The 23,655-nt window shown below is 44.2% G+C and overlaps 1 protein-coding gene across 1 annotated transcript in view; it reads left to right on the forward strand.

Annotated features, from left to right (window-relative positions):
- The first annotated feature begins 2,902 nt into the window (after positions 1–2,902).
- The window catches only part of plxna2 (plexin A2), a 100,720-nt gene continuing 79,967 nt past the window's right edge, over positions 2,903–23,655 (forward strand). Inside the window, exons 1-3 of the mRNA XM_087781719.1 lie at positions 2,903–3,147; positions 19,409–20,654; positions 22,243–22,425. Coding sequence (XP_087637845.1) covers positions 19,479–20,654; positions 22,243–22,425 — 1,359 coding nt within the window. The 5' untranslated portion in view covers positions 2,903–3,147; positions 19,409–19,478. The remainder of the gene's footprint in view (positions 3,148–19,408; positions 20,655–22,242; positions 22,426–23,655) is intronic.

Here is a 23,655-nt window from a genome sequence, read left to right on the forward strand (position 1 = left end):
CTGAGAGAGACCGACACCACGAGTGTGACGGTCGTGTCACTACAAGCTTTTGAATCTTTATCTTTTCAGTAACTATTCAAGTTTTTTTAATTTAATCATTAAACTTTGAGTTTATTGTTATTATTTTCTCCGGCTTCAGTGAACCTGACGTTATAACTAGCATTATAACTAACATTATAACTAACCTTCTAACTAACATTATAACTAACATTCGAACTAACATTATAGCTAACATTATAACTAACATAACACACATTATAACCAACATTATAACTAACCTTCTAACTAACATTCTAACAAACATTCAAACTAACATTCGAACTAACATTATAACTAACATAACACACATTATAACACACATTATAACACACATTATAACTAACATTATAACTAACATTATAACTAACATTATAACTAACCTTCTAACTAACATTCGAACTAACATTCGAACTAACATTATAACTAACATTATAACTAACATTATAACTAACATTATAACTAACATTATAACTAACATAACACACATCATAACACACATTATAACTAACATTATAACTAACATTATATCTAACATTATAACTAACATAACACACATCATAACACACATTATAACTAACATTATAACTAATATTATAACTAACATTATATCTAACATTATAACTAACATTATAACTAATATTATAACTAACATTATATCTAACATTCTAACTAATATTATGACTAACCTTCTAACTAACATTCTAACAAACATTTGAACTAACATTATAACTAACATTATAACTAACCTTCTAACTAACATTCTAACAAACATTCGAACTAACATTATAACTAACATTATAACTAACATTATAACTAACATAACACACATTATAACTAACATTATAACTAACATTCTAACTAATATTCTAACTAACATTATAAATAACATTCTAACTAATATTATGACTAACCTTCTAACTAACATTCCAACTAATATTATAACTAACATTATATCTAACATTCTAACTAATATTATGACCAACCTTCTAATTAACATTCCAACTAATATTATAACTAACATTATATCTAACATTCTAACTAATATTATGACCAACCTTCTAATTAACATTCCAACTAATATTATAACTAACATTATATCAAACATTCTAACTAACCTTCTAACTAACATTATATCTAACCTTCTAACTAACATTATATCTAACATTATAACTAACATTATATCTAACATTATAACTAACAATCAGGATGTTTTATTATTTTAAGTTGAACATAAACAACAAATTGATTGACGATCAATTAAAATAATAATGATAACTGTGTGTAGCCATTAGCTCGACGATGCTAGCTCGTGTTGCTGTCTTGCACGCGCTCTAAGATGAGGAAAAACAGATTCTGACTGAGGCCACGCCCCCTTTCAGGCCGCCGCCCTGAGCTCGCTCGACTTCACGTTTGTCGTCAGAAAGTGTGTTACGATGTGTTACGATGTGTTACGATGTGTTACGATGTGTTACGATGTGTTACGATGTGTTACGATGTGTTACGATGTGTTGCTGTGAGATTCAACTCTGGGTTAATTTCCTCGGAGGTTCGGTCTCGGGAGACGAGCTGATGCTGCTGATGTGTTTGCTTATTGAGGTTTATCCGGCGCCCTTGCTCGGAGGCAAAGTCGGCGCCGAAAACCACAGACGGCGTCGACTTAAACGAGGACACGAGAACCTGTTGAGAACGACTCGTGTAGAGATCGTTTCTTCAGTTTGAACGTCCAGGACGACAGGACGTCCACAGACGGTCAAACAGTCTGGATCGATGCACTGGGGCAGAATCCCAATATGGCCGCCCTCCAGCTATTGACCCCACTTTAGTTAGACTCACTCATTATCGACGACTCTGACCCTGGAGAGCTGGGACCGTTGAACACATGGAACTTTTTGACAAAACAAGAGAAAACATGTTTATTGTTGTGTTATTGTTGCTGCCAGTGTGTGTGTGTTTGATAGTGTGAAGGAGGTCGTTGGCTAACGTGTGTGCGTTTGTTCGTGCGGGTGTGTCTTTGTGTGCATGTGGGCTTTGTGTATTTTTTTGCCGGGTGTGAGTATTTGTGTGTGTAAACATTTATCAACGTGTGTTGGATTATTTGTTTAGGTGTGTTTTATTTGCCTATTGTGTGTTTGTTTTGTGCCCGTGTGTGTTTGTTTTCAGGTAACTGGATTTGTGTGTGTGTGTGCGTGCGTGTGTGTGTGTGTGTGCGTGCGTGTGTTTGTGTGTCATTAACAGGACAGTTTTTCATCCCACGTTAGATTCTTGATCCAGGAGTGCAGCTGCAGTTTCACTGTTCCGCCTGTAGGTGCCAGTGTTCTCACAGGGAGCTGCTGCTCGCTTTGGTTTTTTATTAATAAACTCATGTTTTCTGTTGTTATGTAAAGATTTTAGATGATTCCATCCATGCACGCGCTTGATAAAAACGAATGCTGTGATGCAATGTTGACTTTAATAAAATAAAATAAAAAAGATTAAAAAACAAGATAGAACTTGACTTCTGAATTCTGTGTGTCTCGCCTCTCACCCTGTGTAGCTGGGATGCACCGCATGATGAATAAATGAATGGGAGGTGTGTAAATGTTTGATGGTGTGTATTTTGGGCGGTGAAACACCAGGATGTAAAGGGGGGGCTGGATCTGGACGTGTGTCGGTGGCGGAGACACGCGCGTGCGCGCGACCACTCTCTCTCTCTCTCTCTTGCACACTTTCACTGACACACACACTCTCACTCTCACTCACACACACACACACACACTCCCACTACTGTACGCTGATGGAGCCGCTGATCTGTGTCAGTCCGCCGGAGCTCCAGTGAAGAAGCGGCTCACAGCAGCGGACTCACCCCGGAGATGAAGCGCGGAGCTCGGACACTTTCCCCGCAGTCGCCCGCTGGACTTCCAACCGTCGGAATGTTACGTTTGCTCTGATCCTTCCTTTTTTTTTCTTCCCTCACCGGGATCCGTTCCACGAGCGAGAGATCCGAGATCTGGAACAAGTGGTTTTTCTTTTTGGTCGGGAGGTACCAGCGGACCTGGACCGGATCCTTCCCCCGCGGATGAACCGGTGGATCAGCTCCCGGGAGCCGCGGGACCTCAGGGACGTGGAGAGGTGAGTGATCAGGACCAGGATGTGGGTTCGAGTCCCGCCTGGTCGTGGAGCAGCACTGCGGAGACACTTGTCATATATCTGGGCTGCAGCACGTCTGAGGAAAGATGGAACATGACATGAGATCATGAGTCCGAGGATGAATTAAACATTGATCCACGAACTGAGTCTTCTGCGCAAAATCATGATTTCTATAAACATTTATTCACGTTTGACGAGTTTCTTCTCAGGTGATGCGTTCACGGACGCAATTAAACTAGCGCGTGTTAATTGAACTCTAAATTGATTTTCTTCATTTTCTTCTTCAAATTATTATTATTATTATTTTTTAATAATTTGTACATTTTTAATGAATATTTAAGTCTTTGGAACATCAAATCCCGACTTCAATATTGGACATTGTAATACATTTTGACAAAATTACACGTTCAAAGACCATTTTAATACTTACACGCAATTTATTATGATTAATAATTAGATCTTAATTTTTATTAATGATCTTACTTTGGATCTTTTAACGTAGATAGATTTTTTTGTTGTTGTTGTAATAATATAATATTATAATATATTTGATATTTCATCAACTTTGTCAAGTTTCACCTTGGACGTTAATTTAAATTGATGCGTTCAGGGACGCAATTAAAAGATGTGAAATCTCCTTTTCTAATACCGGATGATCTTGGACATTTATGATGCATTGAAGGACACATGAATCTTTCATCGTTCACGTACATACTAAAGATTTTCTGTCAGATCTTTGACAGCAATGGTGCGTTCAGTGACTGTTATTATTTTAATTATCCTGCAGAAATTAAAAGTTTAAACGATGCGTTCAGGGACACATTTTGAACATTCTGCTGTTCGTGTAAGTGCGATGATTAAATCATAAAGTTCACAAATGTTGGATAATTTTGATGCTTTGGGGTGTAAATGATGCATTCGAGGACATGTCATCACATGTTGACATCAATTATTCACTCAGAAGAGACTCTAACATGAGTTCCTTCCACAGGATTTCTAGATTTCTATCTTCTCTTAATCCCATAATAGCAAATTAAATCTGCTCAAGTTACCGTTTATAACTGCGGAAGTAGGATCTGAGCGGAAGGAAGTCTGGTCGTCACCTCATCAGAGACGTTTCCAAAATTGTTTTTTTAATAGATTTTATTTAGCACTAACTTTCTTGGATGCGTTCAGGACCATAATTAAAGCAGCATTTTTGGATCCCGTTAAGGCAATTTAGATGATGGACTATTTGGGGTGTAAATGATGCGTTTAAGGACGCTAATAATCTCCACCGCTCAGGGGCTTAAATTAGTGTTGCATTCAAGGACATTCAAAGCTGCCACTTTCAAATGTGTCTCTTCTGAGGATGATGCAATCGTAGACATGCGGTTCGTTGACTCTTGAAGGCAACAGATTATTGATCGATAATCAGGATTTGATCATTTTTAAACAAACCGTTCAATACGATACCTTCAGGAACCCTGTGTAGAAACCGTTTTTTTCAGAATCCTGTGACCTTTGTGTGTGGTAGGAGTAGCAAATGGATTGGACAAACACGATGCCTTCAGGGATCTTCTGTACAATACGAAGCATTCAATGACACGTTTTACTGCCAAGAAACATCGGCTTGGGTCGACATAAAGGTTGGATGATGCATTCAAGGACCCGATTGTTTTGTGGTATTCAAATATATCGAATCATTAAAACCCATCACGACTCGCACCACGTTCTCACAAGGAGTTGTGCGGCTGTGTGGTGCGTTCACTATCCTCTTCGATTAATGCCTTCAAGGTTACTGAAGGTTGCTATGAAACTTTTCAATTATTTATTTTGGATGATGCCTTCAGGGACCATTCTTTCTTGCCTTTTAGGCTTTTAAAATGAAAGTCAATATGTTTCTGTGCGAAGTTAAAACGATGCCTTCACAGTCCTATCTGTGAAGATTTTAATGATTAGATGTTGCATTCAGGAACTCTGTCTGTCTTGATGTATTATAGAGTTTCTTTCAGTCTTTTATCTTGAACAGTAAATCTCAAAAATGTTTCTTCAAATGTTGTGTTCACTGACCTTTTCTGGCCTGAATAGAAAAATAGATTTTGTTGGCTTAACATAAAAAATGTTCAAATCAATGTTACCAAAGGATGCCTTCAGGGACACATAAAAATGTTTTTACGAATCAGCTCAAGTGTGATATTCTTTTTGGTGTGCAGCTTTAATGGTGCGTTCAGGGACCATTTCTAATCCATTTAACATGCTTAAATCACGGTGTTCTCTTGATATAAACCTAAAAATGATTTCCATCTTTATTTTTTTTATATTTAAATGATGCCTTCGGGGTCTCACCACCATTTCCTCTCAATCCGGGTTGATTTGTTTTATATCTGAAGTCTTAGTGATGCATTTAAGAACCGCTGTGGTTGTTTGAACATCTTTTAAAATGAATAAAAGTAGATTTAATTAAATACTTTTGTTTAAAAATGTCGTGATAATGGAATCTTCACGTAAGAAATACCTGGTCATCTTGAAAGATGCCTTCAGGGCCCCGTCATATATTTACCCCGTTACGCACCACCGTCAAGCAAAGAAAACAGTTTGAGGGTCCCTGAAGGCATCTTTACTGAAAAGCTTCAACGTTAAAGTAACAAACGATGCGTTTATGGACTGATTTGTACTAAAATGAAAGAACAGTTTCAAACGGGAGTCAGAGAGCTCGGGCTCGCCGTCTAATCTTTCCTACTGCAGTAAACGCAGCACTTGGCGTCCGTCTGTTCTCCAGATTGAACTCCGGCTCACTCCGGTCCAGCAGATGCAGCCACAAATCTTCCTGCTCTGTGTCGACTCGACGCACAACAGACGCCTCCGGAATAAATGTTGTCTTGAGCGGCGACGCTGGCATTAGCATGAGAATGAGCTGCATCTGCTCCGGGAGTCGAGAGAAAGAACCGGTTCTGGTCGTCCGTCAGAGACTCGGAGTAGAGCCGGACTTCCATGAGTCACTCAATGAGTCGTGACTCCTTTCACCGGTTCGCTCAGATGAGTCAGAAACTAACAAACTAAAGAGTGTCCGGGACTAGAGTGACCACACCAAGACTTGTTGATAGTTGGCATGGCAACCGCTGGCAGCGTTGATTGACAGCTCTGCTCCAGAGAGTCCCAAGACGATGAGTTAATTATCAGAAGTGTCCGCTGCAAAGGATTGTGATCACCAGCCACCGCGTGTGTGTGTGTGTGTGTGTGTGTGTATGTGTGTGTGTGTGTGTGCACCCCCCCCCCCCCCCCCCTAGGAGGCTGCAGGACTCACCGCAGTTTAGCTTGAGAGATTTTGACAAGTCGCTGCGCACAGAAGCAGAATCCTTGACCTATTTCTTAATAAGTGAATACTGCGAATACACACACTCACACACACACACACACACCTCTCGTCCCACATACCCTCTATGTTACACACACACTCATGCAAACACAACTGTGAGTGACTCACACTCTCTCCGATCGCTCTGCTTTACTTATCAGCTGGAGTGTACAAACACAGAGTGAGTGTTTGTTTTAATGTAACCCCCCCCCCTCACCCTCCTCACCCTCCTCACCCTCCCCACCCTCCTCACCCTCCTCACCCTCCTCACCCCTGCCTCCCCCTCCCCGGCTCCCGCTCTCTGAACTCCTCAACCGTCCAGCTGTCGCAACACAGATTTGGATCCGAGTGACCCGAGCTCGCTCCGACCACTTTCACTGCGAGAGTTCTGTGCTGCAGTCCTGGAGCCATCCTGTAGGGGGCGCAGCACCTGAACACACCTGTTGAAGTACAAACAAACAGTGCATGGACACAGGTGTTTGATGCTCATCAGTTCTACTAGTCCGGGGAAATACAAACAATCACAACAATCTTTAAATAATGAGAGTGAATATTTCTACTAAAGAAGAGCGAATGTGAAAGTTAAACCTTGACAACTGTAAGAGCGACTCTCTCTGAGCCGTGTCTGATCTTTTGGAGAATCAACACGAAAGTACATCTTGTGTATATATATTTATTTTAATTCAATATAATCAAAGTGATCGCGATGTTGTCTCGCTGCTGCACCAGAGTCAGTTTGTAAAGGTGTGACTCATGGGTTAATGGCTAGAAAGCGAGTCAGTGTAGCTCAGGTTCAACTCGATGAAAAAGAGATTAAAAAGACAATAAGATAAAAAAGAAGAAGAAGAAACTGGTGAACAAATGAATTAATGTTGAATTCATGTATTTAACGAGTCTTTCGCTCGCGGGCCAGAGACCAGCGGGACTCTGAGGCTCACTCTGGCAGAGGAGATCAGCTGGCTCCTAAATCTGCCAGTGTGTGTGCGAGTGTGTGTGTGTGTGTGTGTGTGTGTGTGTGTGTGTGTGTGTGTGTGTGTGTGTGTGTGTGTGTCTATTGACGGCGCCCAGTTTAGCTCGGACCTCGCTCTGCTCCAGAGAAGCCGCCAGCTTTGCTAAAACAAAAGCTCGGTCGGTCCAGCAGATGGAGACGGACAGAAAATGAAAGTGGGGAGAATAAAGGAATTCAGACCAATGTGGTGACCCACTACCCCCCCCCCCCCCCCCCCCCCCCCCCTCTGACACACACACACACACACACACACACACACACACACACACACACACACACACACACACTCACAAACACACTCCCCCCCACCCTCCCCTCAGGGAAAACCCTGACGATGAAACACAGATTTTGCAGCTGAGCTCTTCGTTACTATGTAAACAGATCTGAGCTGATGTCACAATACATCCCATAATGCACATGCAGATCATTGACTGAAAAGAGAGAAAAGGATGATTTTTATCATCATCGTGTTCTGAATTGAGATTAAAACGAACATATTTTAATTTGAATTATTACTATTTTAATCGATATTATTTCTTCATAATAAAATCATAACATAATTTAAGCAAAACTATGTTATATTTAATAATAACATTAAAATAGATGAACAAACCTTACATGTATCAATAGTACTTGTGCTGCACAATTGTAAGAATGAAATGAAAAAATTAAAAAAAGAAGATTTAAATAGTAAACGAAGGTGAGGTTTGGCCAGAGGTGCATGCTGGGAGTCTGGGCTGCTGCTCACTTCCTGTCACGTCTGAACACGAGTCAGTGTTTCAGTCGAGCCGTCGATAATCAATTAACGTCCGTCACACGAACTTGACGACAAGTGAGCAACAAAGACAAGCTGTGGGGGGGGGGGGGGGGGGGGGGGGTGAGGGGGTGGTACTGATGGGGGGTACTGAGGGGGGGCTTCTGTTTATCAGCCAAGGGGCAGCTGTCGAGAGCAGATGACGGCGTGTGTGTTTGTTTGCCTCACACATGTGTCGTAGCCCGAGTCGAAAAAAAAAAGCCCCCCCACCACCCATATCGCTGTTGCCATGGTTACGACAGAGGATGTTGCCGTGGCTCTCCTCCTCAGGAGGCGCCGACCGGGGACACGTCACTAGACAAATCTACAGAGGTGATGTTCGCGACCTCTCGGTGACCCCTGAGTCCAACGGCCGTGACTCGGTTCCTGTTGCTGCAGAAGTTCAACGTTTGTTTCTGCTCACGGGAAGTTTTTATTTCCGACTTCACGCTATCATGGAGGAAACATGACGACCCGCCTCGACCCCGGCTGGCTGGGCAGACCTGTACCACACACACACACACACACACACACACACACACACACACACACACACACACACACACACACACACACACACACACACACACACACACGCGTCGATACACTGGCAGATCAGGACTAGACTTGACTATAACAAGGACTTAGATTTGTTTATTTAAATTTCAATCCAAAGACTAATTAGCTTATAATAATCAATCAAAAAGTAAAAAAAAATATTAAATATAGTTCCTTTTACAATAATAAAAAAAACGTTTCACTTTTTTTAAATGAAAAGAATGTTTTTATTGATCAGGAAGAGACAGAAAACAAACACATGCAGACAAAAGTTCCTCCGACACTCAGTGGATCCATAGTGTTGTCTGTGTGTGACGCAACATTTCATTGTGTTTCTGTTTCCAACCGTCGGCCTCTGAGGTACCAGGACGGGGTCATTCACCGCAGAGTGAGTTTCTCTGTGACGACCTGAGGGTCAAGATTAGTTCTGCAGCAGAGGTCAAGGGTCGTAGTCCAGTCTTGTTTGATACAAACCTGCGTCTGAACCTGGATCTGAACGACTTCTTCTGCTGACATGACGAGGAGGAAATGTGTTTTATTGTTGTAACGTCAGCAGACTTGCTGTTTGTTTTACCTGTGTGTGTATAAGAACCTGGAGATACTGTATGAATCACGAAGCAGGGGCAACTACATAATATATTGTAATAAGTATATATGTGTAGTATTGTCCAGTACTTGACTCTGGTGTTGTGATAGTGTAGTAACAAGTATATGTGTAGTATTGTCAGGTACTTGACTCTGGTGTTGTGATAGTGTAGTAACAAGTATATATGTGTAGTATTGTCCAGTACTTGACTCTGGTGTTGTGATAGTGTAGTAACAAGTATATATGTGTAGTATTGTCCAGTACTTGACTCTGGTGTTGTGATAGTGTAGTAACAAGTATATATGTGTAGTATTGTCCAGTACTTGACTCTGGTGTTGTGATGGTGTAGTAACAAGTCTATATGTGTAGTATTGTCCAGTACTTGACTCTGGTGTTGTGATGGTGTAGTAACAAGTCTATATGTGTAGTATTGTCCAGTACTTGACTCTGGTGTTGTTATGGTGTAGTAACAAGTCTATATGTGTAGTATTGTCCAGTACTTGACTCTGGTGTTGTGATAGTGTAGTAACAAGTCTATATGTGTAGTATTGTCCAGTACTTGACTTTGGTTTTGTGATAGTGTAGTAACAAGTCTATATGTGTAGTATTGTCCAGTACTTGACTCTGGTGTTGTTATGGTGTAGTAACAAGTATATATGTGTAGTATTGTCCAGTACTTGACTCTGGTGTTGTAGTATTTACAGACCACATGACTCTCGACGAAGTCGTAACTGCTTTCATTTGTTTTCAAACCAAAATTTGAAAGCTTTGAAAGCGGCTGGAATCACTGTATCCTCTCGTCCTCAGTCATCACTGCATCCTCTCGTCCTCAGTCATTACTGTATTCTCTCGTCCTGAGTTATCACTGTATCCTCTCGTCCTCAGTCATCGCCGGTATCTTGCAATATTTAATGGTTTCTTTTCGGATTCGATGGACGTGATGACTGCTGCCATCTAGAGACTAGGTTTAATTGCAGATTTTTAAACACAAAAATGAACAAACACTGAATATTTGCATGTTAATAAAAAATACATAAATAAATAAATCTAAATACTTTATTTTATACACACTTTATTGAAATATAAACCATAAAACAACTATAATAAAAATGTATTTGTCTTCAACGTTGTCTCTTTCACCTGTTTTAGCAGGATTTGGAGTTTTTAAATAACAAGTTTTCATGTTTATTTTTTATGTATTGTCAGGTGTTAGCGTTGTTCAGCTAATGAAGACGATTCCAACAGCATTAAAAATATAATGGTTTATAAGACTAAACCGACTTCTGAGTAAAAAAGCGAGAACATGAACTTAAAAAATGAATATCAATATCATCATAGCAAAAACGACAACATGTTAGCTTGTTGTTTTGTCAACAATTTCTTTGTCAATAAAGTTTAAAACTGAGACATTATTGTAGTTCATCGTGCAAACACATCTGATGCTACATATAATAATAGAATTAGTCGAGATATGGTCATAATTCTAGCTTCTAACTTCACGAAACAAGAAGTTCAAACGCGTAGCATGACGTGATGCTAACACGCTAACGTTCATCGCGTGTGTTGTTAACCCTGGTGTGTAAATGTCGACATGTTTCAAAGCTAAAGCGCGACGTTGAGAAGAAAAACAAAATCTTTCCTTCGTCAGAACCTTCAGAAATAACTTTTCTCGATGCGACCGTCGACCGAGGATGACTCGGTGACGCAGCGGGAGGGTTTGATCTCCACTCGTGAGATGATTAAAATTAGCATCTGTTTTATTGTGGAGGACTGGGACGCCATCCCAGAACCAGAGCCGGAGCACAATGGAGGAGGCGGCGGCGGGGGAGGCGGTGGAGCAGGAAACAGAGAAGCATAAAAGTTGAATAAATCAGGGGTCAGCGCCGGAATCCGGGCTGGCAGAGTCCGAACTTTCCTCTCGACCACACAGACGGAGAGAAGCTCTGGCAGCCGCGAGGAAGCGAGCGCGACCACGAGTGGAGTCAGCAGCAGCCGCGGGCGGTCGGACGCTTCCTCGCCGTCGCCACATTCTGCAGCCGGGGGCGGAGGAAGCAGCGAGGAGTCGTCGACTCAGCGTTTCGCTCGTAAACAGCTGGAGAACTGCAACACAACTTCAGTGGGATGAAGACAAACGAGCGCACGGACGCACAACAAAGACAGTAAACGTGTAAAGCAGATGCACAACACAAGCGTCACATCAGGTTTAATACACACAAATATGGCCGGACACATGCTTGACAAACACACACTCAAGTTAACACACGTACACAACAATGTGACACATCTCAACACACATGTGAAGCCACACACCTGGTTCAATCTACACAACACATTGATATCAACAGACATTCCACCACACATCTACACACTTAATCACCTGCTCTGACACACACCTAAGTCAGGCACACAATTCTACCTCTGCTCCTAACACACGCTCTAAAACAAACTCGGACACACACTCACACACTCTGATACACACTCACAGACACATTATGAAACTAATTGTGACACACACTTAGACACACACTCTGTTATACAGTCTGTCTTACACTTTGCAACACAGACAGACACACACTAACACACACACTCGGACCCACACTCCGACACATATTCGGACACACACACTCAGACACACACTCTGTCCTACACTCGGACACACACTCTGACACACACTTGGACACACTTGGACACACACTCTGACACACATTCGGACACACACTTGGACACACATTCGGACACACACTTGGACACACACTCTGACACACATTCGGACACACACTTGGACACACATTCTGACACACACTTGGACACACACTCTGACACACATTCGGACACACATTTAGAGACACACTCTGACACACACTTGGACACACACTCTGACACACATTCGGACACACACTCTGACACACATTCGGACACACATTCGGACACACACACTCAGACACACACTCTGACCCACACTCTGACACACACTTGAACACACACTGTGACACACACACTCTGACAAACACACTCTGACACACATTTAGACACACACTCTGACACACACTGGTGTTCAATTTCAAGCATCCATACGTGATCATGTGACTTATGGCAGCCAATGATCACTGGAGCTGCTTCTGGTTCTTCTTGAGGTTTGGGTCGATCGTCGTCTCACGCTCTCGTGAAGTTCTGCTGGTTCTGACTCTTCACTCTCAGCCCCGCCCCCCCGCTCTGATCCAGAAGTCCGTCCCGTGTGACCCGGACTGGTGGCACCGACACACACGTCATTGATTTGGTGGAGGGGGCGGGGCTTGTATGCTGGAGTGTGTTTTGACTCGGAACCGGATCCAAATGGGATCAGGATTACATTCATTGACAGGATCATCACCTCCTCCTCTCCCTCCTCCTCTCCCTCCTCCTCTCCCTCCCTCCCTCCCTCCTCCCCCTCCTCCCCCCTTCTCCCCCTCTCTCCTCACTTACATAACAGGATAAGCTCAGAATTATATGCCCGCACAGGGGGGTCGGCCCACGTGGGTCCAGTCGGGAGAACAGAAACCTGGATCTGCCGAGTCAAGACCTCAGAGTCACATGACCTCGAGTGACATGGAAGTCACTGCCCTTCTTCTAACTGGGCTGCTGCCCCCTCGACCCACGTCTGGACGGATGTTCGGGGATGGGTCAAAGTTAGCAATTTGATCGTGCGTTTGTGTCTTGGCACACACACACACGCACACACACACACACACACACACACACACACACACACACACACACGCACACACACACACACTGTTTGTGTTGCTCGTCCCGGGGAGGATTCCCCGCCGCCGAGGGATTTTACAATTCAGATTTATGGAAATGCAGGCTGACAGACAGCGATGATGAGGTGAACACGCAGCTTCTGGTTGCTGCGAGAGAGAAAAGGGGGAGTGACGGGGGAGACGGGGGGGTGGGTGAGGCGGGGGGGGGGGGGGGTCACGCCGCAGGATTCAACCTCCAATTTAATGTGAACACTATCAGAGGGAACGAGGGCGGAGGATGAAACGCCGCCATGATTTGTGTCTATATGTGTTTTTGATTGTGAGCGGCGGGCCGAGGGCGGGGGAGGAGGGGGGAGGAGGGGGGAGGAGGGGGGAGGGGGGGGGAGGGAGGGAGGAGGGAGGGAGGGAGGAGGGAGGGAGGGGGAGACGTGGTAAAGAGTCCCTCGTGGTGCCAGTCAGAGGTGTGAGTGTGTGAGTGTGTGTGTGGAGCAGGAACAGATGTTTAAGTGATGGAACACGCACACGTATGAAGCATGACGTGGACGTGATGAACCTTCAGTCGCTCGTGTTCAGAACCAGCAGAACCAGGAGTTAGAAGAACTCTAAGTCTTTGATGGTGGTTCTGAGGAGGACCTGAGTCTTTCATGCCCGATGAAGGTTTTTGTCTTAACCAACCATTTCTTTCTGAGGAACTAAGGGTTGGGATTATTTTCAGATTAATCCGAGTCACATGTTTGTTCTTATGGCCGACGATGCCCTTATCTTCGTCCTTCTTGTCAAAGACTACATCCTCAAGAACCTTCAAATTCCTCCATAATGCTCGTCTATACTGTCCTTCTTGTTAAGGAGCCTCGGCACGAAAAAAGCCCCGGACGAGTCTATATTTTAAGCTAACAGAAGCTAAAAAGCTAACGTGCTACACAGACAGGAAACAATCCGGGACATAGATTTCTGCCTGTAACTCCGAAAATGAACGGATTACTCTGACAATAATCCAGACCTTTAGTCGCCACGGTGAACTATCACTTTAAATATGTATCATGGCTGCACGATATTGGAAATATGTGCGATTTTCGACATTGGTGTCTTGAATTGCGATATCGATATTAATGCGATATTTTTTTTCTTCACCTGGAAATGTAGCCGCGTGCACGCGCCAGTACTGCAGTGGAGGTCCGGGGGTTTGGATGACGAAAATGATGCGATGTTTCCCTTTCGTTTATTTCCACTCTTCGGGATCTACATGATCGGAGAAAATTATCACTTATAGCGCTCAGTTTCGCGAGACGCGTCGCCATAGCAACCGAGACAGTCCTATAGAAACGTGAACAACAACGAGACATAGAAGTACAAATTGACAACTTTACAGAACGTGACACTGATTGGTCGAAGTGCGGATTTAAGAAACGCTCGATTTGACTGATTGATAGATCAATTTAAAATGATAAAAATTCGCACATTTTCGATATGCATATCTCAAATATCGATATTTTTCCGATATATCGTGCAGCCCTAACACGTTTTCAAGAGGGTCGAACTCAATCAAACAAGGGTCTCAAATCTTTAACCATTCTTGGTCAAAACTGTCTTTAAAAGAAAGTTTCAAACTAATATCAACCTAAGTTTGACTGTTATTGTAAGTCTCTTATAATTCTTTACATCCATAATCCATGTCCTTATCTTATCTTAAACCCTGGCATCTTGATCAGCTTCAAGAAAACACAAAGAATTCTCTTCTCTGTTTCTGTTGATTTCCAAAAAAACATCTTGTTGTCGAAGGTTTTTCCAGCTTGTCGTCTCTATTTGGTGCACGTCAGGCGCGGTGTCACTTCGGCGTCACGCGGCACCATCATCATTAGAGGAATCGCACATTAATCCGCGGCGTGTAATCTGCTCCTTTTCCTTCCTCCAGTCGTGACAACAACGGCTGTAAAGCGATTTCAGCCGCCGCACGATCCACGTGAATGCAAATGCAGGAGCTCAAGAGACATTTGGCGGCGACGTACAAGGGGCTTAGAAATCGGGGACACAAAGGGAGACGGTTTGTTTTTTGGGGGTGACGGAGACTCGGACCAGATAAAAAAAAGTCCCCCCCGAGGGAACACATGTTTGTATTTAAAAACTGTTTAAACTATGTTTGGGCCAGAACCAGAACCTGTTCCATGAGGTCAGATAACACACGTCTTATGTCACAATTGGAATTGTTTGAACCTTTTGGCAATTTGCAAACATCGGCCAAAATATTATGATCCCCTGCCAATTAGTGTACCCCGACTTTTTAGCTGTGAATCCACCGAATCCAGGCTTGTGATCTTCAGCAGTGGCCCCCAACCTTTTTTGCACCGCAGACCTTCAGATAAACATGTTTTTCACTTGTTTACATCTTTATTTTCTTTAGTAAACTTGACTTAAATTGATGTCGGAGGAAAGTCATTTGATGGGAATGTTTAGGAGAAGATTAAGATCGATAAAAAACAACCCAATATCATAGAAATTACTTTAAACAATAGTAATAGTAATACTAAGTGGAGTCAGTAGATCATCAAACACTGAAGGAAGATCGTTCTAAAGCTTAGGAGCAACAGTCTGGAAGGATTTCTCTCCTCTGGTCCTGAATCGTGTGCAAGGAACCATCAGTAGATTCTGATCCACAGACCTCAGAGCCCGAGCTGGGGTGTAAGGCTGGATCAGATCAGTGATGTAAGGAGGAGCCTGACCATGAATAGATCTGAAAGTAAGAACCAGAATTTTAAAGTTGATCCCGAAAGAAACTGGAAGCCAGTGAAGAGATTTAAGGATCGGAGAAATGTGAGTTCTTCTACTAGAGCGGCTCAGAATCCACAGATCCTTCTTGTTAAGACATGAAAACAAACTGTTGCAATAATCCAGGCGAGAAGTCTCCCATTATGTGGTTATTGACGCAGACTATCCACGTTGCTAAACGTCTTTGCCTTTAAAATAAATATAGTAAGAATACTTTCCAAAACGGTTGTTGTAAACCGAGGAATACCTGGTCGTAATGCTATGTCTGGCCCACCGACCCAAAGTAAAACCCACCGCGGGTCCCCTTGTACAGTCTCTGGTCTTTGAGCTCCAGTAGGTAACAAGTGTGATCCGTCATCCGGCTGCATTTATATGTTAATGTCCTTCCCGCTGAATCCCCGTAAACAAAAGGAGCTTTGAGGCTCAGATCCTGAGAGGTGATCCGTGTCTCTTCCTCCACCGAATCATTCCGACAAGTGTCGCTCGAGTGGCGGTCATTTAATCAACGCAGACAAAGACTTCAATCCCGCCCGCTTCCAAAAAGCCACATGAATAGCCCAGGCTTCGATTTTCCTCGGCGTTCCGAGTCCTCGCCGCTGCTGATGCCGACGTTTCTGGGAACTCCGGGGAGGCAGATGAAACGGGGAAGATGGATGAGAGTAAATGTTATACACACATACCATTAGGAGGTTGTGGGGGTGGATCCCCAGCACTAAAGGGTAAAGAGGCTTCAGGCTGGAGCTAGAAAAGCTGGCTCAGCAGGAGGCTGATTATTAGTCCGGAGGGAACGACGCCGAACATCCAGCGCGCAACCAACAAAGAGCTGCTCGGCGTGAGGGGTGGGGTCCACGGACCGCTTTTTAAGAAGTGTGTGGCACTTTTATGAGCTCGCTAATAAAGATCTCCTGGGACCCCTCCCACACCTCACGCCGGCCTGAGCGGGGCCTGTGTTTTGGGATCAATACGCATGTCTTTATTTAGGGTGCTGAGCGTGGGAGGACCCGAGAAGGCCATTACCAGGTTCTGTGAGGGCGGCTTTGAGAAAGGTAGATGAATGGGTGCTGTAAATCAAACCTGCCTGAGGGGGGGGTTCGAAATGGGACGCGGTGTTCCCAACGTATCAACGGTAATCCAAACGTTTCTTTGGGAACAAATAAATCTGGACTGGCTTTGTTGTTTGTTGCAGCTTTAGGACGAGAGAAGAGAGCTTTTAAAGATGTACGCTTGTGTAGTTGAGCTCGGATGAAAAACAGCAAATCTTCAAACTGTGTTTACTATGACTTCGTTCTTTAACTGCTATAGCAGCCATATTGCTTAAGGTTGAACTAACCCATACAAAGATGGCCTCTTACATGATGAGCTATTCAACTAGATTTCAGAAGCATGTCCATCCTGTGGGTCGATCAACTGACTACTACTTCCTGTTGAATATCTGGAAAACTGGTTAAAGAAAACCGAGTTATATGCTTTTTGAAAACACATGTATTATTAATGGGAAAAAACGGCCACGAGCAAGTAAATCCCTCATCATGACCATGTTTTCAACTTATTACTTTATAAAGTTGCTCTGAAATATGGGCAAACAAGAGGTTACGAGAGTCCACTATGACCTAATAATGGCTTTACCCCTCCTCCAGCCAGCTGTAATCACACCCTGCTTTGTTTATACAACGAGTCCCTTGGAGGTGGAGACTTTCGGGATTGATTGGAGTGGGTAGTGGGAAGAGTGGGTGTGGTCAACAAGATTTGATCTCCAGAAAAACAAAAAGTGTTTTCAGTGGGGGAGCTTAAGATCATTTTCTATTCTATTTCAATGAAAATAAAGTTTTGTACAAACACACACTGAGGATACAATAGAGTCACACATCACAACAACACACACACACACACACATACGTATGATACAATAGAGTCACACATCACAACAACACACACACACACACACACTTATGATACAATAGAGTCACACATCACAACAACACACACACACACACTGATGATACAATAGAGTCACACATAACAACAACACACACACTGATGACACAATAGAGTCACACATCACAACAACACACACACTGATGACACAATAGAGTCACACATCACAACAACACACACTGATGATACAATAGAGTCACACATCACAACAACACACACACACACACTGATGATACAATAGAGTCACACATCACAACAACACACACACACACACTGATGGTACAATAGAGTCACACATCACAACAACACACACACACACACTGATGGTACAATAGAGTCACACATCACAACACACACACACTGATGATACAATAGAGTCACACATCACAACAACACACACACACTGATGATACAATAGAGTCACACATCACAACACACACACACTGATGATACAATAGAGTCTAACATAATAACACCCACACTAATCTACACATTAGTTGAAGAATAAATATTTTAGCTTGTTTATAAAAGTATTTGTCAGCTGATATCATTGTTAATATTCATATCAGTTGTCCAGAGCTGACCCTCTTGTACCGAGACCTCCACCTCCCGACCCCATCGCTGTGTTTGTCGTTAATTTCACTGCTGTATTGTTGCCGTCCTTCACCCGGTCGTCGCTGAAGCGAATGCAAATGTTGAACGAATCACGCCTGCTCGTCCACGGCGCGACCCCCGCCTTAACCCCCTCAGTCTCGGGTAATTACCCTCGTTGGATCGCTGCAGCTCATCAGACTAGACTTTGGGAGGCTCCGTCGTTGTCGCCCCCCTGGCATCGCCCGGCTTTGATGGAACGCGTTTGGCTTTTTTCGGACGTGATGAACCTCGTCATGATCCGATCTGGCCGGCGGGAAATGAAAACAATGGAGAGATAAAAGGACAAACCATTAACTGAAGCCGATTCTAATAAAGGGTCTATTTAAAGATTTGGGTTCAGGTGAAGGGGGCCCAAATTTGTTCCCACTTTGTAGCAGTAATTATATCCAGCTGCTTCAACATGAGAACAAATTAACTTCTGCTGCAGACGTCATTTAAACCTCACCAGCATTAGCACGTTAGCATCCATTCATCTTGACTCAAACAGCCACTTTTTTCCAACTGCTCTTTCGTCCACTTGGCCGACAGACAAATAAAACTAGATTTGTTGATCAAACATCTCCGGTGTTTAAATAACGTGTCGTGTCCTTGTTCCGAATGTTTCCTGGGCCGCGGCGTGATCATGTTCCTGGAAGTCCGGCGGTCCGAGCGTGACGGGATCATGAGTCACAATCAGTGACCCGCTCCGCTTCCTGCGGCGTAACGACTTCCTTCTATTGTCTTTTTTCAAAGCTTCACTTGTCTTCTTGGCGGCTCATCGCCTTACTGAGGATCACCTTTGACCTCTGAGCGCTGCTTTTCCACTGGTGTGAGAGTCGTGAGTCACGATGGGAGCTAACGTTGTTCTGCCCTCTTTGTCTTCCAGGACCATGTGATGACTCCTGCGAGGCTGTGACTCTTCTGAAAGGTTTACTGCCACGTCCTCCAAAGAGAAAATGAAGGCCGGACGAAGGACCAACCAGACTCTCGAGTATTTGGTTCTATGTTGGCTGCTGACGATAACGCCGCCCTGCAGCGGGCAGACTGGATTCACTAGCTTTCACTCGGAGCGTCGGGATTGGGTCTTCAACCATCTGACGGTTCACCAGACGACCGGGGCTTTGTATATCGGAGCCGTCAATCGAGTCTACAAGCTCTCAGGAAACCTGACCCTCCTGGTGTCCCACGACACCGGTCCAGAGGACGACAACAAGGCCTGTTACCCCCCTCTGATAGTCCAGCCTTGTTCCGAACCCCTCGTCCCCACCAACAATGTCAACAAGCTGCTGCTCATCGATTATTCCCAAAATCGGCTCCTGGCCTGCGGAAGTCTCTACCAGGGCGTCTGCAAGCTCCTGCGCCTGGACGACCTCTTCATCCTGGTGGAGCCGTCCCACAAGAAGGAGCACTACTTGTCCAGCGTGAACCAGACCGGGACCATGTACGGGGTCATCGTGTCTTCTCCGGGTAAGGACGGAACTCTTTACATCGGCACGGCCGTCGACGGAAAACAGGACTACTTCCCGACCATCTCTAGCCGAAAGCTGCCCCGTGACCCCGAATCGTCGGCCATGTTGGACTACGAGCTCCACACCGACTTCGTGTCGTCACTCATCAAGATCCCGTCGGACACGCTGGCGCTGGTGTCGCACTTCGACATCTACTACGTCTACGGCTTCTCCAGCGGCAACTTTGTGTACTTCCTGACGGTCCAGCCGGAGACGCCGGAGAACAGCATGTCGTCCGGCGGTTCCTCCGGCGACTACTTCTACACGTCGCGCATCGTCCGCCTCTGCAAGGACGACCGCAAGTTCCACTCGTACGTGTCGCTGCCGATCGGCTGCGTGAAGAACGGCGTGGAGTACCGGCTGTTGCAGGCCGCCCACCTGGGGAAGCCGGGGCGCGTCCTCGCCGCCTCGCTTCACATCAGCACGCAGGACGACGTGCTCTTCGCCGTCTTCTCCAAAGGCCAGAAACAGTTTCACAGACCCCCAGACGACTCGGCGCTCTGTGTCTTCACCATCCGAGACATCAACACCAGGATCAAGGAGCGCCTGCAGTCCTGCTACCAGGGCCAGGGACACCTGGAGCTCAACTGGCTGCTGGGAAAGGATGTGCAGTGTACCAAAGCGGTAAGTTCAATTGGAAGTTACTGGTACTGTGTGTGACAATTATTTTGTGTGTAACTGTACATGTTTTTCTTACTGAAAAACTATAAGAATCTAAAAGTTCACTTTGTTGCTAATTCGCGTTTACATTCTCGTAATAAAGTGGATCTATTTTCAGTGACTACAAGTCCCAGAATGCATCCCTGCTTCTTCTAATCAAGAAAGGAAGCTTTATAGAAATAGTGAGTTGAGACCCCACTGGAAGAGAGTGTGTGTGTGGTCTGTGAGCTGCAGGCCTCGGTGTATTTTTAGGTGTTAATGATATTCCCTCGGTGCTGATGAGGAGACGCTATGATCAGATGCCTTTGTTGGCTGAATCCCTGCGGAGCTACTCATTGACCACTTTTACCAACATGAGTGAACTCTAATTAGCAGAGGTTATTGTGTGTGTGTGTGTGTGTGTGTGTGTGTGCGTTCTTTCAGAGATGGAGGACGCGTCAAGGTGACATCAGCGTCTGCATTTATAACTTTGTTTTTTTGGCCTAGTTTACTTTCAATGCTTTACTTTAAAAAGAAAAAAAAAACTTTCTCAAATTTCCCTAAACCACTAAAAAAAATATTTTGACTCACGCATTAGTGCGGAACCAATTTGACTCACCGTTTAACACGGAATTAATTAATGCGACGCCACCAACGTGAGAACGGATGCAGCCACTGTAGAAAAAAAGAAGAGATGTTTGGAAGAGACGGCGGTAAACAAAACGGTTTTATTTCAAATACTGCTGTGATGTTTAGCTCTTAGCGTTATCCGTTTTAATCGTGTTGTTTTTTAGTTCAAATATTTGATGTTTAAAAACATTATTTTTTTAAATAGATAGATAAACTTTATTGATTGGTCTCTTTCGAGAAATCGTTTTAGGAAATGCATATCTTTTACAAATAAAGCATGTATTTGATAGATTTGCCGATATGTACTGAATAGATCTATTTATATTATTTATTTACATATATATATATACAGTATATATATATATATATTCAGTTCAAACTGTATAAATATAAACCTCAAAATGTTATTTCTATATTAATTTGCATCTTTTAAAAATATCAAATAAGTCATTTTAACTAAATGTAACCGTAAAAACTCTCCAACTGTAATAATAAGAATTTAAGTTTTCAAGTCGACCTCAGTGAAGGACGCGGCGCCTCCAAGGAAGCCACAGTGACCTGGTTACCTCCTGTAGCTCCGCACGGAGCAGCTGAAGCCTGATGTTGCAGATGCTTTCAAACAGCTTTAGAGGAAACCCTCTTTGAGCGGCGATGGCTCTGATACTAGACCTGGCGAGAGATTGGAGGAGCCATCTGTCAATCACCTGTCAAGCCGCCAGGAGCTTCTCCTGTGAGACGAACGTCTGAGACTCTAAAATTAACTGAACTCGATAAACTCTTGGGTCAAAACTCCTCTTCTAGTGAGGAAGTGAGTCACGAGAAATACTTGACGTTGAAAGAAAAACCTCAGAAAAACCTTAACGTATGAATAACAAAACAAACTTTTTCTGAATAATAGAAGTTTTTCTTGTGATGATAACGCATTCTCTTTCTTCTCCTTCAGCCGGTTCCGATCGACGACTCGTTCTGCGGCCTGGACATAAACCAGCCGCTGGGCGGGTCCCAGCTGGTGACCGGACTGACCCTCTTCACGGAGGGCCGCGACCGCATGACCTCCGTCACGTCCTACGTGTACAACGGCTACTGCGTGGCCTTCGTGGGCACCAAGAGCGGCCGTCTGAAGAAGGTGAGTCAGAGCTTTTACCCTTGACTGAAGGTGCGTTCAAGGTAGCAGGAGCTCCGGCTCTCAGGAGTTATTTCTGTTCGTGTTCATAATTAATCAGAGCCGCGGCGGATCCTAATCCGGCGTGATCTTCTGAATAATTCACACGTGATGTTTCTGACTTTGTTGGAAATTAGAGGAGACGAGAGGTTCTCCCCGCTGAGCGTCGGAGTGTTGACTCTCTTGATGGTTTAGGGAATCTCTACTCTTGAAGTCTGCAGGCTGAGATGGATAGAGCTGGAGAAAGAGGGGGGGGGGGATGGATAGAAGATAAGTATGGCTGGAAAAGGAGAAGAGTAAGAAGATTAAATAAGAAAATCGATGCATTAAACTGAGAGCGATATGTAAGAGAAAGAACTTGAGGGATTAAGAAAAGAAACAAGGTAAACGTGAAAGTAGGAAATGGATGAGAAAAGAAAGCAGCAGGAGGAAGAGAGGAGGGAGAATGAGATTAGAGGAGGAAAGGGGGGGGAAGGAGGCGAGTGGAAGAAGTAAGAAGGAGAATGACTAAGAGAAGGAGATGAAAAGCAGAAGGAGTGACAGAAGGAAGAAGAAATCAGAGAGGATGGGGAAAAAAGACACTTGGGAGAACAGAGAGAGGTAGATAGAAGAAAAGATTATCTTCTCCGTCATCTAAAGTTTGTGGCCCCTCCTCCTTCACCGCTTCATCTCGTCTGTTTATCTGTTTATCTTGCGGCGTGTCGGGGTGGCCGCGGCCCGTGGTGGTCTGTGTCAGCCTCCCCGGGCTCCAGCATGAGTTTCTTCAGGATGATTAATTCTCACCCTCATGCCCTGATAAGCAATCAGGAACTGGTTCAGATGGAGCCCCCGGTGAAGGTCGGGGGTCAGTGGTGGGTCTGAGTGTGTTGGGGGCGCCGGGGGAGGACTTGAAAGACCTGGTTCAGGTGTCGGACTGGAATCTCTGGACCCACCTGGTGACTGTAAGTGGCCAATTACCCGGGACTTGAAAGACCTATGATGTGGACAGCTGCTCTTGGTCACGCTCGCACACACAAAGACACACACACAGACACACACACACACACAAGTGTGCGGGACAGGCGTGCGAGACAACGGGATCTTACGAGCAGGCGAGATGATGTCGTTAGCAACAGCTGAGCCCATAGCAACAGTTGAATAGACGCCCGGAGAGTTTCCTCAGGGGGAGTGAAAAAACAGTTTGGTAGGGGGTCC

The sequence above is a fragment of the Callionymus lyra genome, chromosome 19 (genome assembly GCF_982586985.1).
Source record: "Callionymus lyra chromosome 19, fCalLyr1.hap1.1, whole genome shotgun sequence".
Lineage (NCBI taxonomy): Eukaryota > Metazoa > Chordata > Actinopteri > Syngnathiformes > Callionymidae > Callionymus > Callionymus lyra.